This window comes from Eptesicus fuscus, chromosome 5, assembly GCF_027574615.1.
Source record: "Eptesicus fuscus isolate TK198812 chromosome 5, DD_ASM_mEF_20220401, whole genome shotgun sequence".
Classification (NCBI taxonomy): domain Eukaryota; kingdom Metazoa; phylum Chordata; class Mammalia; order Chiroptera; family Vespertilionidae; genus Eptesicus; species Eptesicus fuscus.
The window spans coordinates 32,919,198-32,935,476 of record NC_072477.1 but is presented as its reverse complement, the minus strand read 5'-3'; the positions used below and the strand labels follow the sequence as shown (position 1 = coordinate 32,935,476).

The window sequence follows — 16,279 nt, the reverse complement described above, 5'->3', positions numbered from 1 at the left end:
TTTTTTAAAGCAATAATCCTATATAATAAAACCCTAATATGCAAATCGACCGACGGGCGTAACAACCAGCAGAATGACCGGTCGCTATGACACACCATGACCACCAGGGGGCAGACACTCAATGCAGGAGCTGCTCCCTGGTGGTCAGTGTGCTCCCACAGGGGGAGTGCCGCTCAGCCAGAAGCCGGGCTCATGGCTGGCGAGTGCAGCAGCTGGCGCTGCAGGCAGGCAGTAAGGAGCAAGGGGTCCCGGACTACGAGAGCCCTGGACTGTGAGAGGGATGTCCCTCGAGGGGTCCTGGACTGCGAGGTGGTGCAAGCCAGGCTTAGGGGAGACCCGTCCCCCCCGCAGTGCACGAATTTCATGCACCGGGCCTTTAGTATTCTAATAAAAACCAGATGTCCACTAAGCAAAATCATGCAGTGCAATATCTTTCCTAACAACTTAATGATACCAGGAAGTTTTAATTGTGAGATGCATGTTGGTGTCTTATGATCAGGGAGCATTTAGAAGTCAGTAGGTTTGAATGGAGTGTTTGCAATTGAGAGCTTAGTGCTGTGGGGCCATACAATGCCTAGAAAAGTCACTAGGTGCTGGATAGGAATGCAAAAGGTAAAATGGGAGACACTAAAATTTTAGAAATTTGAAAATTTTGCCTAAGGTCAGGGTTGCATCTAGGAAAGAAAAAGTAAACTTTTTTGTTTTTCCTCCTATATTGCTTCAGGGCTCTAGACTAAATTTAAAATAATGTGTTTTGTATATTGTTAGCTTAGAGGACTGTACCATCATTCAAAACTTTGTTTTTTTGCAGGTAGATGTTTTGAGTTCTAACTTTCTTTTCAAAATATGTTTTTATTGATTTTTAGAGAGAGAGGAATGGATAGGGAGAGAGAGAAACATCAATGAGAGAGAAACATGGATAGGCTGCCTCCTGCATGCCCCCTACTGGGGATCGAGCCCGCAACCCAGGCATGTGCCATGACCAGGAATCGAACTGATGACCTCTTAGTGCAGTCGTTGGCAAACTCATTAGTCAACAGAGCCAAATATCAACAGTACAACGATTGAAATTTCTTTTGAGAGCCAAATTTTTTAAACTTAAACTTCTTCTAACGCCAGTTCTTCAAAATAGACTCACCCAGGCCGTGGTATTTTGTGGAAGAGCCACACTCAAGGGGCCAAAGAGCCGCATGTGGCTCACGAGCCGCAGTTTGCTGACCACGGTCTTAGTGCATGGGATGACGCTCAATCAACTGAGCCACATGGCCCAGCCTTACTTTGAAGCAGACTTTTGAAAGGTTACTGTTCATATGGTGATGATTGTGTGGTAATTTTATCTGGTGGTAGTGACTAACAGACTGTGGAGATGGTGCAAAATATCTCTTCTCTACTTGCTCCTGATGAAGTTGATTATACAAAAAATAATTATTATTGGTAGCATGTTGTGGACACTTGATTCTGCTATGCTTTTTATTTTATTTGATCCTTTAAAATAATTTTACAGGTGAAACTAAGGATTGTTAAGAAAAAGTTGCTCAAGAGGAGATCTGGGATTTGACTACTTGGACTCCAAGGCCCATGTTTTTAACATTGTATTATTCAAAGGGGTTATATAATACAGGGACTTTAAAAAAATAGAGTGTATGCTTGCATTCTTGATGGAAGGAAGAGATACAGATGGGAAAGCTGTTGTGGTGTAGAGAACCAAAATAAATGGAGACTGGGAATGTTCTTGCAGCTGCTTTAAGTTATTTGGAGGTTAATCTGGGTTAACCTGCTTGACATTGCAACTATGGGTTCTTTGGATGTTATTTTTAATTATATGACTTCAACAAGAGTAGTTTTGGATATTATGGAAATCTTAAAGCACATGCATTTCAAAACGAATTGAGGATTTAGTCTTTTAAAACATATCACCAGCATTGGCATAATAATAGAACATGGTGTAAGGTCAGGTCTTCAGGCATTTTTTAAAACATATTTGATCCATGTTTTATAGTTATTCTCAATTTTTATGTTGCCTCATATTGTATAAATTAATATTATGAATAAAACTGATTAGTAATTTTTTTGCACGCTAATTATATCTATTTAAAGATGTAATGACAGTAAAACACTTAAAATTTAATATATTTAGTTTTTTTCTGAAAGACTATATATGTGGAAAAAAAAAGTTTCTTGTTTTGGTAGTGAATTTAAAAATGTCCAAAGTCATAACTTCTACTTGTATTCCCTAGACAGAGGGAGAAAGTATTAGGGATATAAATTGTTTAAAACATCTTTTCTTAGAAAAAATATGAATAGGTTGCTTAAAATGTTAAACTTTAATGAAATAGATTTTTATTTAACTCTTCAGTTATTTTGTCTTCACAAAATATATTTGGTGGCATCTATGAACATGTCTGTTTTGCTTACTGCTAAACCCCTAATTCCTAAATATGTATCATTAGATTTTTTCACCATTTAAAAAAGTAGTTCAATAGTACAAATAACATAAAACTTATCATCTTCACCATTTTTAAGTTTACAGTTCAGTGGTATTAAATACATTCATATTGTGCAACCATTTCTACCATCAGTTTCCATAAATCTTCATCTTAAAAATGAAACTCTATACCCATTAAAAAATACTCCCTTCCACCATAGGTCTACAGTTTTTACATTTAATAGTAAAGAAAAAAATTAGAATAATTTAGAGCAATGAAATATTCACCTAAATCAACATATTTCAGTTTCCTTTATGTTGAGCAATTAGCTGATAAGCTAGTTTGAACCTGACTTTCAGGGTAGCATACTTTTGTGGTTATATTCTTTTTTTCATTTCAACAAGGCAAGTCTTGATGATAGATCAATTAGCAAATCCTGAAGAATTAATGTAAATAGTGTGGTAACTCAGAAAATCCTCCTTTCCTCAGGGTATCAGATTTACTGTTGGATTGAGGAAGTAGCCTGGCAGCAGTCTTGTGTATCAGTTCAAAATTGTTTAGAATGGGAAATGTTTATATGTATGTATGTATGTATGTATGTATGTATTTTTCAATTACAGTTTACATTCAGTATTATTTTGTATTAGTTTCAGGTGTACAGCCTTGTGGTGTTACAGCCATATACTTTATAATGTAATTCACTCCAAAATTTCAAATACCCACCTGGTACCATACATAGTTATAATATTATTGACTGTACTCCTTATTGTATAAGGCTTATACTGTACTTGATATCCCTGTGACTATTTTGTAACAACCATTTTGTGCTTACCCCTTCACCTTTTTCATCCCAACCCCACACCTCCTCTCCCTCTCCCCCTAAACTCTATTCTCTGAATCTATGGGAAGTGTTTTTAAAACATTATGGGAAAATTAATTAAAACTGAGCTTTGAAATTTAAAAGAAACCATAAAACTGTAAAAGTAAAGGCTAATGTTTTCTCTGTAATGTTTTAAAAATACCTATAAGAACGCTGTAGGAAGATTTTTTTAAAAACCCATTTTCTTCAAGTATAGATTCTTGAAGACATGTGTTTATTAATTACCTCATTGCATTGACCTTGCTAAGGGGACAACAAGGCAGGTAATTATCCCCTGGTCTGCGTATTAAAAGTATTATTTTTGAATAAATATTAAGAGATCAACTTTAACAACTCTTGGTATAAATGATTTCTGTGCTAACTTTTTACTTGTAAAATGAATCTCAATATGCCATACAATTGGTGACAAATAAGAAACTGTGCAATTAAGAGGAGATCTGTTTATTTAAGGGCTCTCAAAAGTTGTAGAAGATTATACTTGGCTATATGTGAAGGATAAATGTTGCAGAATAATGCCCCTTAGTTTTCCTTTTATAATAAATCTCAGCTATGTGTTCAGCACAAGGGCTCAGTGCCAAAAAGAACAGGTTCAACTTGTCTGTGAGGATTTGCACCACAGTAAAGTGCACAACTGCTTTTTGTAGAGGTCGTTGTGGAGGTCATAGTCATGTACAGTTGAATGAAAGCAACTTTAAAAACATAGAATGGATAGTATTAAGGTTTAAGAATCAATGTTAATTTAAAACATAAAAGGATGGAAAATCCTGAACAGCACTCTCATATACAGTATTCACCTTATATATGTTTATACCAGTATGTTTTCAAATGAATTTAAAACGAGTTCTTTGGCATGATGTGCCAGCATATTTTTAAAAGAACTTCAAAATCACTTTTATAATAATTGCCCAGACTTGGAAACATTGACTCTTTTAATGTTAAATTCTGAGCAGTGCTCTGAGCAGATTTCGGATATTAAAGGTAGGCTATGATAGTGGTAGAACAAAGTATACAGTTGTGTGTGTGTGTGTGTTGTGTGTGCTGCGTCAGGTCAGAGGTGTGTGTGTGTGTGTGTGTGTGTGTGTGTGTGTGTGTGTGTGTGTTTGTGTGGTTAAGTTCTAATGAAAAGGCAGAAGTGATCTGAAGGAGAATGCCTACCTGAATCATATTTCTCTTGAGCTTATGATCGAAATGTTCCAAGTCAATCTAACCTAATAATAGACAAACATGCAAATTGACCGCACCTCCGCTACGCCCACAGCCAATCAGAGCGAACAAGATGGCGGTTAATTTGCATATGCGGGCGCTGAGTGGCCTGGGTCCCGTAAACATCCTCAGGACCCAGGCCACTCAGAGCCTGTAGGCCTGCGCTTAGGTCCTGAGCGGCAGGGGCCCAGAATGCCCCCTGGCCACTTGGAGCCTAAGGGTGCAGGCGCCAAGGGGCTGGGTCCCGCAAACATCCTCAGGACCCAGGCCAGTCCGAGCCTGTAGGCCCCTTGCTTAGGTCCTGAGTGGCAGGGGTCCCAGAACACCCCCTGGCCACTTTTAGCCTATAGGTGCAGGCGCCAAGGGGCTGGGGGCGGGGCGGGGCGGGAACATTCCGTGTCACCATAGTGCCCCCCGCCGCTTGGGAATGCTCCAGCACCAAGAGGCAGTTTGGGTCCACGCCCCCAGCCTGGCGCACACGATGGGGGGCTGGCTGCTGGCCTCTGGGGTATGTGGAGACCCCCGGCGGCCACCGCTGCGTGCGGCCCAGGGGTCCCTGCATGCCCCCCAGCCTGGCACCCATGGTCAGGGCTCATACAGGAGGCAACCAATCAAAGTGTCCCTCTCACACTGATGTTTCTCTCTGTCTCTCCCTCTCTCTTCCACACGCTCTAAAAATCAATGGGAACATACCCTCAGGTGAGGATTAAAAAAAAAAAAGCATATCCTATGAAAGACACATCTTGAAAATGCCTAAAGAAAGTTGTCATTTTTTCTTGGTGAAGGGACTGGAGTCCGTGTTGATGAAAACACCTTGGTGGCTGTGGTGACTGGCAGTGGCTGCAGCAGCAGGGTGATGGGGCTGGTGCCTTCCCCTGATCAGCCCGGTTGCCTCCCACAAAGGAGCGTGGGGAGCGGGCCTAAGCCATCAGTAGGACATCCCCTGAGGGCACCCAGTATGTGAGAGGGGGCAGGTTGGGCTGAGGGACTCCCAACCCCAGTGCACGAATTTCATGCACCGGGCCCCTAGTAACAAATAAAATACTATCTTATATAATAATAGTAGCCCTGGGCACAAATCCGTGCGCCAGTAACTTGCCAGTAGCTCGCTGCTGCCTTCCAGTAGCTCTCCGCCCACTGCCCTGCCCTCCTGTAGCTCCCCCCCCCCCATAGCTTGCTGTCCTGCCCCCTCCTGTAGCTCTCCGCCACCTGCTTGTAGCCAGTAGCTTGCTGCTGCCCTCCTGTAGCTCTCTGCCTGCTGCCCTGCCCTCCTGTAGCTCCCTCCGCACCCCCTCTCCCCTCATAGCTTGCTGCCCCACCCTCCTGCTGATCCATGATCCGGTCATTACGCAGTCGGTCATTACCTTTCACAGTGTAACGACTATTTGCATATTACAACTTTATTATATAGGATGACTTTTCCCCAAGTATCTTCACAAACACTTTCAATTTTTTTGTAGTAAATAGAAATAACTCGGAAATAGCAGGTGGAGAGACTATAAATCTCATGACTCCAGCCAGTAGTATCTTTGGGTTTAGTATAAACCACACCAGAAAATGATACAATTAAGTAATTAAGCAGATGCAGAGCTTACCTAGAGTTGTGTTTTATCTAGTTGTATTTGGTCATAGAGTGACTGTTTCTTTTTCTTTTTAAAAATGGTAATCAAAATGGTAGGCAGCCATTATTTTCAGTGTAGAGATTAATTAGTAATCTTCAGAATATGCTTCAGCAAATGCAGCTGATTGGCAGTGTCACCTGTCTCAGCAACTGGTAGAATGTTAGTGCTTTTATTAAGCCTGTAATTTCCAGAAGTGCTTCAAAGATGTTTTCATTAAAGTCTCCCATATAATTACTTTCTTTGTTCTCTAGGGCACTACTTTACTAAATGTATCTCTTTACTTTTATTTATGTGTTTTACTTATGAAGGTTATAAAATAAAATATAAAAAATTTTAAACTAAAACTGTGTATACCTGTGTTTGTAGAATCACCATTTATGCTCAGTAAACATATACTTTTCCCAGACAAGACACTTGCCAAATGATTTTGCTTTTGTAATTTGTATTGTAAACATAAAACATATCTGTTAATTTTGAAAAATGATGTGTTAAAGTATAGTAAAATATAATTTAGCCCGGCCGGCGTGGCTCAGTGATTGATGTCGACCTGTAAACCAGGAGGTCAGGGTTCGATCCCGGTCAGGGCACATGCCCGGGTTGCAAGCTTAGTCCCCAGTGGGGGATGTGCAGGAGACAGACAATCCTTGATTCTTTCTCATCATTGATGTTTCTCTCCTTCTCTCCCTCCCTCTTCCTCTCTGAAATCAATAATAATAATAATAATAATAAAATACATATATAATTTAAAGGATTGGTCATTATAGTCAGCTTTCTAGGAAGGTAGTTACTTCTACATTGTTAGGAATTATTCTTGTTGAAATAGTCTTTCTAGTTCATATTTCAAAGTATATTAATTTACATCAATTAATAGTTAAACCATCCATTTGTATATTATTTGAGGAAATAATATTTTGTTTGTTATGAAAAGAAGACTTAATTTCTATTATTTCTAAGAGAACATCTAAAAATGATGAAGCACAGCCCTGGCCGAGTGGCTCAGTTGATTGGCAACTGATTGATGTTTCTCTCTCTTTCCATACCTCTCTATAAAATCAATAAAAATTGAGGATTGAAAAAAAAAAAGATGAAGCACATATCTCAGTACAGGTGAAATTTGCATCAATTTAAATGTATTATGAAAAAATCAAGTGTGAATATTTTCTAAAAAATGTCATGTTTTAATGAACTAGTACTTCTATACTAACTAAAAAAGCACTTATATTAATATTTTAAAATGAACACTTTCTATTAAATATATATTGTTAAAAGCTTGAAAATAGAATCAGTTCTTGTGGTAGCATAGCCTTTCTATCATACCTTCACAGTGTTAGATAAATGATTTTTCATACTGTAGTCCTGTTATAGAAAAGTGCTTGGTGCATTGCGGCAGAATAGGATTTAAAACCTGGGTAGATTACTTGGCCTTGAAAACTTCACTTTCTTTTCCTATAAAACAGGCAAAATAATAATTATCTCTAATGTATATATAATATCTACCATGGCATATAGTAAATATTCAATAATTATTTCTGTGTTTTTTCCATGGAATTCCACTGCTAATAATTACATTCCATATGTGCATGACAATTTATGTGGAATTGCAAGTGAAAGAGAATCAGGGAATCCTAAATACTCTATTCTGCATTTACAGTCCAGATTTAATTGCATGGTGGTTTTGTGAAGGCGGCAGCAGCAGTGGTGGTGATGTGTGTGGAAGGCAGTTTAGAATGGTTAGGGTATCTATAATAATAAAAGCGTAATATGCTATTAGACTGGATGTCCTTCCCGACGTTTTTCTGGGATGAAGCTGGGGCTGCAGCTGCGGCTATGAGGGAGGGATCCAGGCAGCCGCCGCAGCTGTGCAGGCCTACTCTTGCACAAATATCGTGTATCGGGCCTTTAGTCCTATATAATAAAAGGCTAATATGCAAATTGACCGAACAGCAGAATGACTGGTTGCTGTGACGCACACTGACCACCAGGGGACAGACACTCAATCCAGGAACTGCCCCACTGGTGGCCAGTGCGCTCCTACAGGGGCGCACCGCTCATCCAGAACCTGGGGTCACGTCTGGTGAGCGCAGCGGCGGTGGTGGGAGCCTCTCCTGCCTCCACGGCAGTGCTAAGGATGTCCGACTGCAGGCTTAGGCCCATTTCCCACCGGTCAGACACCCCACGAGGGCTCCCAGACTGCGAGAGGGTGCAGGCCGCACTGAGGGACCCTCCCCCCACCTGAGTGCACGAATTTTGTGCACCAGGCTTCCAGTTTTAATATTTGCTGTGTCCTTTTAAGACAGAAGAAGAAAAACGTCAGTTGCAGCTTGGCTTAGTTGTCTACTTATTTTCTACAATGGGAATGGCACAATTATGACCCAATCTGTAGTTAAATGACCTCAAATAGAATTAGGAGATGTGTTATGTGATTTTTTGGGGGGATGGCCCTGAGTAGGGGATTGGAGAGAGTTGGATACTGTTGTATCCTTACAAAACATTTGTTCATTTATGAAACAAACATTCGTAGGTACTGTAGTAGGCACAGAGTTTAGATCTAAGCTTTTTGCTAACTTTTCACTGAAAAATATTTTTGCTTCAGAAGATTACTAATTTTATGATGTGCTATTTTTGTTTTGTTTATATAATAATAGTAATACTTTTAGAGAATTTTATATAAAGTAATTTTCATATTTTATCACATTTAGAAATTTAGATTTATGTATAAGTTGTCATTGCTGTTGGTTAGAGAAAGGTTCACTTAAAGTGCCAAGATAAGAATTCTTTCTTGGAAGCTATTTTTTGTAATTACTAAAAATAAGCTAAAATGCTATATGCCTGAAAAGTTGTTTTAAAATTTTGTCAAGTACTGTTTTTCTTAAAATTAATGTAGACTCTTTTAAGGAGACAGGTTTTGTCTCACCACATAGACTCCTTGATGTTTTTCTTTTCTGATCTTTTTATAGAAACAGATACGATTTGCTGGACACTCTGTCCTCTTGGCAACAAATGGTGGTTCAGTAGCGAGACAAGCATCAGAGAAAGAATGTAAAAATAAAAACTTATTTTCAACACTACCTCATTTATCAGTGCTCAGGGAAAATTAAAACCTAGAACAACAAAAACAAACAAAATAAACACAATCTCCTCTTTGGACTCTACCTTTTCTTAAGGTACTGCCATCTCCCTATTTTTATTTTGCCTTATGACTTGATGAAAACAGTAATCAAGTTCACTCAGTGTTTCTTATTTCTTCTATCATTGATATTCTGGCTCCTTTTTTCACTACTATGCTGAAGTTACTCTTGGTATTGAAATTCCCTTCACTGCAAATGCTATTCCCCCTTTCTCCCCCCATATTTCAGCCCCATTCAGTCTTTATAGCCCATCTCAAATATCATTTTTTCTCCATAAATTTAATTGAATGAACATTCAGATACCTGTCATGTTCAGCAGACTCATATCATTTGTACATTTAACTTATTTGAATTCAACTAAAGTTGAAAAAAAACACCAAACTAGGGAGAAAAAATAGCAAAGAATTCTTCTCTTCCCCTATTATAAAGTGTTTTCAAAACAACATCGTTGCCAAAAGGAAGCCAACTATTTTATCTGGTTTTCCACAGAATAGTAATCCATTCCAATGCTAGAGGAAAGTCTAGCTGAATTGGATTTATACAAAGATATTACGGTTTGCACAGAACAATGTATACTTTATGGGCTATGTTAAGGATTTTTGAGGGGTTATTTTGAACAGTTTTTGCCTTACTCTAACTTTAGAACCTAAGCTTTGTGTAAAATGTGACTTTACTACTACAGCTATGTTGAACTTGAATCAGTCACACCATCATTTAGGACCCTTCTGGGTAACATTTGGATCTCTTTTGAATGTTTTAGGTATAGCACTATCTAAGGCAGAGATAACTAGCTTAATTCCTATTTGTCTTTATTTTTGCATTTTGGGGGAGATAAATCTGTATGAATGTAATATAGTCACAATAGGTAAAAGCAGGAGAAAATGCTATGGCTTTTTATTTCATGTTCACCTATCTAGTTTGAGATGCTTGGCTTTTTTTCTTTTTAATGTACAGACCTTATTCCATTAAAAATATTTTTTATTGACTTTAGAGAGCGGGGAAGGGAGAGGGAGAGAGAGATAGAAACATAGATGAGAGAATTATCGACTGGCCACCTCCTGCACGGCCCCTACTGGGGATCGAGCCCGCAACCTGGACATGTGCCCCGACTTGGAATCAAACCGGTGACTTCTTGGTGCATGGGCCATTGTTCAACTATTGAGCCACACCAGCCAGGCAAATGCTTGGCCTTTTTAAAATCAATTGTATGTGACCACAAAGATATTGTTGCATTTAGTTTCCATATGAGCCGTAATAGTTCTACTCCAATGCAAAGGAATTTATAGAAATCTTTTTTTAAACATGCAGGGTTAGGTTGTAATTATATTTGAGATGCTTTAATGATAGTAATCTTTAAAAATATATATTATTTCCTCATTTTCCTCTAACATTTTAAATTTCTAAATGTGTTACATTTTATTTTTCAAGTTTTTTTCTCAAGGAATAGTTTATATTGGTGTAACAATAAGAATTGCAAAACAGAATTGATGTATTATTATTATTACTTTAAATGTTTTTATAGACTTCTGAGAGAGGAAGGGAGATGAAGAGATAGAAACATTAATGATGAGAGAGAATCATTGATAGGCTGCTTCCTGCATGCCCCCTACTGGGGATCAAGCCTGCAACCCTGGCATGTGCCCTGACTGGGAATGAAACTGACCTCCTGGTTCGTGGGTTGACATTCAACTACTGAGCCATACCGGCTTGGCGAGTGGATGTATTATTAAAGAGCTTTTTTTTTTTTTTTCTGTGATAATTTGAAGACTAAATGGTGCATGTTGTAGAGATGGAATTGCAAATACATTTATTTAATAAAGCCTTAAAGTAACTTCAGTGCAGTCAAAAGATTTGATGACATCAGAGACAATTGATAGAAATAGTTTTGGAGACTTGGCTTGGGCAAGTGAGAGTACAACTCTTTTAGGGCTATTTGACTTTTAATTTATTTAACAAGAAGCTTAAGCCCAACTAAGTGGTTATATAAATTATTCTTTGATGTTTTAAAGCATAACTTTCATATTTGAATGGAACTGATCATTATGGAAGAGCTAGAAAAATATAGTGCTGTTCTTAGTGTATTCAGGATGAAACCTTGAATTCTGGAAAAGCTTGTTTTCTTTGAGAAATAAAATTTTGGGAGAAAGTTGGTAATCTAACTATTGGGCACCATATTTTAAAAGACAAGAAGTGCTGGATTCCAAAATGGTGGCAGAGTAAGTAGAGGCTATATTGACACTCTCCCAGGACCAAACTGGAAATACAACAAAAATACAGAAGAAACTCCCTGAAAAATCAACTGAGGACTAGCTGGAGAGAACACTGATAAACAAGGACAGAAAGTGGAGACTGCATAGAGACTGGTAGGAAGGGCAGAGGCATGATCGGGCTGGCTGGGCTCCCACAGGCAGCAGCTGAAGTCCCAGAGAGATATCTCAGCTGTGGAGGGTTCCCACTGAGAACTCTGGTGTCTAAACCCCAAGCTGGGTCCCCCAGCCCAGAGCACCAGAACTGAGAAAGGTGCCTACATAACATCTGACTGTGAAAAGCAGCAAGGTTGCTGTCTGTCAGCGAGAGACAGCTGGAAATGCAGGCACCCTCTTAGTTCTCAGTGGGAACCCCCCACACCTGAGATATCTCTCCAGAACTTCAGCTACGGTCTGTGGGAGCCCAGCCAGCCCTTTTGCACCTCCGCAATTCTTAACAGCCTCTTATATGGTCTCCATTTTACGTCCTTGGTTATCAGGGTTCTTTCCAACTGGTCTTCAGTTGATTTTTCAGGGTGGTTTTTCTATATTTTAGTTATATTTCCAGTTTGGTTCTGGGAAAGTGTCAATGTAGCTTCCACTTACTCCACCATCATTTTGGAATCGAGCATCTTTCCATGTTCTCATTAGCCATTTGTATATTTCCTTTGGTAAAATGTCTATTAAAATCTTTTTAACACTAGAAAAAATTTGGGGGCTTAAAATTTTTCTTCAGTTATAACATTACTTTGCATATATTCTAGATACAAATTCTTTTATCTTTACTTTTTAATCCTCACCTGAGGATATGTTCATTGATTTTTTTTGTGGGGGGAGGGGGTGTGAGAAGGGAGAGAGAGAGAGGAGAGATCAGTTGGCTGCCTCTAGCCTGTGCTTAGACTGGGGATTTAACCTACAACCTAGGTATATGCCCTGACTGGGAATTGAACCTGCAACCAGTTGGTATACAGAGCAATGCAAACAAACAAATAGTCCAATTAAAAAATAGGCAGGATTCCAGCTGGCGTGGCTCAGTGGTTGAGTGTTATCCTGTGAACCAGGTTGTCACGGTTCAATTCCCTGTCAGGGCATGTACTCTGATTGCAGGCTTGATCCCCAGTGTGGTATGTGTACAAGATAGCTGATCAGTGATTCTCTCTCATCATTGATGTTTCTATCTCTCTCTCCCTCTCTTTGCCTTTCTGAAATCAATAAAAATATATTTAAAAAAATAGACAGGAGACCTGAACAGACACTTCTCCCAAGAAGACATACAGATGGCCCACAGATATATGAAAAGATGTTCAACTTCATTGGCTATTAGGGAAATGCAAATCAAATGCAGTGATATACCACCTCTCACCTGTTAGAATGACTGTTATCAACAAGAGAGGCAGGCCTTTTCTTAACCTGTGTAGGGCACTATAGGTAGATTCATTTTTTTAGAAGTTGGATTACTGTGATATAGTGTAAGATTTAACTTGCCAGTTTCATGTTTATTTTAAAAGGCTGTGAAACATATGAAGGTTAATTGTTAAAATCATGTTAATGGCCCTAACCAGTTTGTCTTAGTGGATAGAGTGTCGGCCTGCAGACTTAAGGGTCCCAGGTTCGAATCTGGTCAAGGGCATGCACCTTGGTTGCGGGCACATACCCAGTAGGGAGTGTGCAGGAGGCAGCTGATAGATGTTTCTAGCTCTCTATTTCTCTCCCTTCCTCTCTGTAAAAAATCACTAAAATATATTAAAAAAAAAATAATGTTAATGAAGTTTTCCAGGTATTTCACTTTTTTTCTGTTTCCTGTATATTATTCCAGTAAGATAAATGAGTAAATTAGAACATTCAAAACTCATCTTTAAAAATTGTGGTAAAATATATATAATATAAAGTTTACAATTTTAATAATTTCTGAGTATATAGTTCTTAGCATTATAAGCATTTACATTGTTGTGCATTCATCACCATTATTCATCTCCAGAGTTTTTTATCTTTTCCAACTAAAACTCTGCACCCATTAAATACTAACATCCCATCTCTTGGCTCCCCCAGCCTCTGGCAACCATCCTTCTACTTTCTGGCTCGATGAATTTTACTACGTTAGAATCAGAATTATACAATATTTATCCTTTTGTCACTGGCTTATTTTACTTAGCCTCATGTCTTCAAGCTTCATTCATGTTGTAGCATGCTTCAAAAAAATTTTTTTAAGGCTGAGTAATATTCCATTATGTATATATATATATATCACATTTTGTTTATTAATTCATCTATCAATAGTATCCATTAAGTCTGCTCTTCCATGGGTAGCTTCTATCTTTTGGCTATTCTGAATAATGCTATGAACATGCGTGTACAAATATCCATTTGAGTTTCTACTTTCATTACTTTTGTAGAAATAGAATTGTTGGCTTATGTAAATCACATGTCAATGACTATGTGTTAATTATATGATGTGGATTTCACTAACATAATGAATTGTACCCATGGAATAGCAGACGTAATGGGTACTATTTTTAGTGTAAGGAAGTTAGTCCTTTTTTTTAAATTAACTTTTTTTTTATTGATTAAGGTATTACATATGTGTCCTTATCTCCCCTTTGTCCCCCAATGCCCCTACTCATGCCCTCACCCCCCTGTTGTCAGTGTCCATTGGTTAGGCTCATATGCATGCATACAAGTCCTTTGGTTGATCTCTCCCCCTTACCCCTTACCCCTCCCCTCCCCTACCTTCCCTTTGAGGTTTGACAGTCTGAAGGATGCTTCTCTGTCTTTGGATCTGTTTTTGGTCATCAGTTTATGTTGTTCATTATTTTCCATTAACGAGTGAGATCATGTGATATTTATCTTTCTCTGACTGACTTATTTCGCTTAGCATATTGCTCTCCAGTTCCATCCATGCTGTTGCAAATGGTAAGAATTCCTTCTTTTTTACCGCAGCATAGTATTCCATTGTGATGATGTACCACAGTTATTTAATCCACCCATCTGCTGATGGGCACTTAGGTAGTTTCCAAATCTTAGCTATGGTGAATTGTGCTACTATGAACATAGGGGTGCATATATCCTTTCTGATTGGTGTTTCTAGTTTCTTGGGATATATTCCTAGAAGTGGGATCACTGAGTCAAATGGGAGTTCCATAGGTTAGTCCATTTTTTAAAATGATTCAATTAAGTATTAATATGAAATTATTATTAAGAGGTACTGCTTTCCTTCATTTTTCTAACAGAGTCAGCATATTTCATTAGCACCTATTCAAAAGCTTGAAGAAGCTCTATATGAATACCAACCATTGCAAGTAGAGACATGTGGACCACAAGTTCCTGAGTTTGAGATGCTAGGAAGACTTGGGTAAGTGCCCAAAAGAACTTCTCATTGAATAGCTGATGTTTAGTGCTTTGTTTTTACCATTTTGAGCTGACACTTTAATGTTATTGAATTTGAGTTTACGGAATTTTATACTCTTTTATAAAAAAGAATGGTGCTTTGCCCAGCTAGTGTGGCTCAGTTTTTGAGCATCTACTTATGAACCAGGAGGTCACAGTTTGATTCCCGGCGAGGGCACATGTCCAGGTTGTGGGCTCAATCCCCAGTGTGGGGCATGCAGGAGGCAGCAGATCAATGATTCTCTCTCATCATTGATGTTTCTATCTCTCTCTCCCTCTCCCTTCCTCTCTGAAAGCTATAAAAAAAAAAAAAAAGGAATGGTGCTTAATACCAAGTTAATGCTTTTTTTTAAAAACGATTTCGTTAGTATTTATATATATATATATATATATATATATATATATATATATACACACACACACACACACACACACACACACACATGTATATACGTATATATATATTATTGATTTTTTACAGAGAGGAAGGGAGAGGGATAGAGAGTTAGAAACATCGATGAGAGAGAAACATTGATCAGCTGCCTCCTGCACACCCCCTACTGGGGATGTGCCCACAACCAAGGTACATGCCCTTGACTGGAATCGAACCTGGGACCTTTCAGTCCACAGGCCAATGCTCTGTCCACTGAGCCAGACCGGTTTTGGCTCGTTAGTATTTTTTGAGATTGAAATTGGATGGTATTAGTTCCTTTTTAAGGCTTTCCTTGGCAGCCTTATTGAAGTAGCTGTTCATTTTCAACTCACTGCATATTTTTTAGAAAGAGGGGTTTAATTTAGTCTGTAGTAAGCCAGTAAACATCTGAGAGTTGAGCTCCTTACCATGAAAAAAAGTAGATTTACTCACTGTCTGCTGTATATAATGAAACAGTATGATGAGAAATGCGCCACAAAATATATTTTGTGAAAAGATATATTGTAGAGCTGGCCAATGGCTCAAAAGTTATATGCATCCATTTTGAAAATGAATGTGAGATTGTGTCTTTTGTGAGCTTTAGAGATGAAGCTCACAGTCTTTCTCAGGGGTACAGGTAGGTGTTTGTATACAGGCACAGACTTTGTTGGATGGAGCAAATCTATTTTGTTGTGGTGTTTCAACATAGATTATTGAATGAAAAGATGATCCAGCATTGGTTGTTTCCTAACAAAATAAAATGTAAAGTTATAATGTGAATAGAAAATAATTGGTACTATGAAACCAAGTAATTAAAAAAAGATCCTAACAGCAAAAACTAGATGAAAAAATAGATAAAATCAATATGAGTCTTCAAAATCAAAATCAAAGTCTTGAAGATTATACATGGTATTTTGCATATGAACACGGAGGCTCCAAGGTCAAATTACTATTAAAATGATAGATAATTTACTTATT

At 38.3% G+C, this 16,279-nt stretch overlaps 1 protein-coding gene across 4 annotated transcripts in view; it reads left to right on the top strand.

Moving 5' to 3' along the window:
- Positions 1-16,279, top strand: part of MNAT1 (MNAT1 component of CDK activating kinase) — a 196,194-nt gene that overhangs the window by 109,096 nt on the left and 70,819 nt on the right. For 3 of the 4 annotated variants that reach the window (XM_054716011.1, XM_054716013.1, XM_054716012.1), the window contains exon 7: positions 14,733-14,854. The exons of the other annotated variant lie outside the window; for it this stretch is intronic. In XM_054716011.1, the coding sequence (XP_054571986.1) occupies positions 14,733-14,854 (122 nt within the window). The remainder of the gene's footprint in view (positions 1-14,732; positions 14,855-16,279) is intronic. 4 annotated transcript variants of the gene reach the window in all.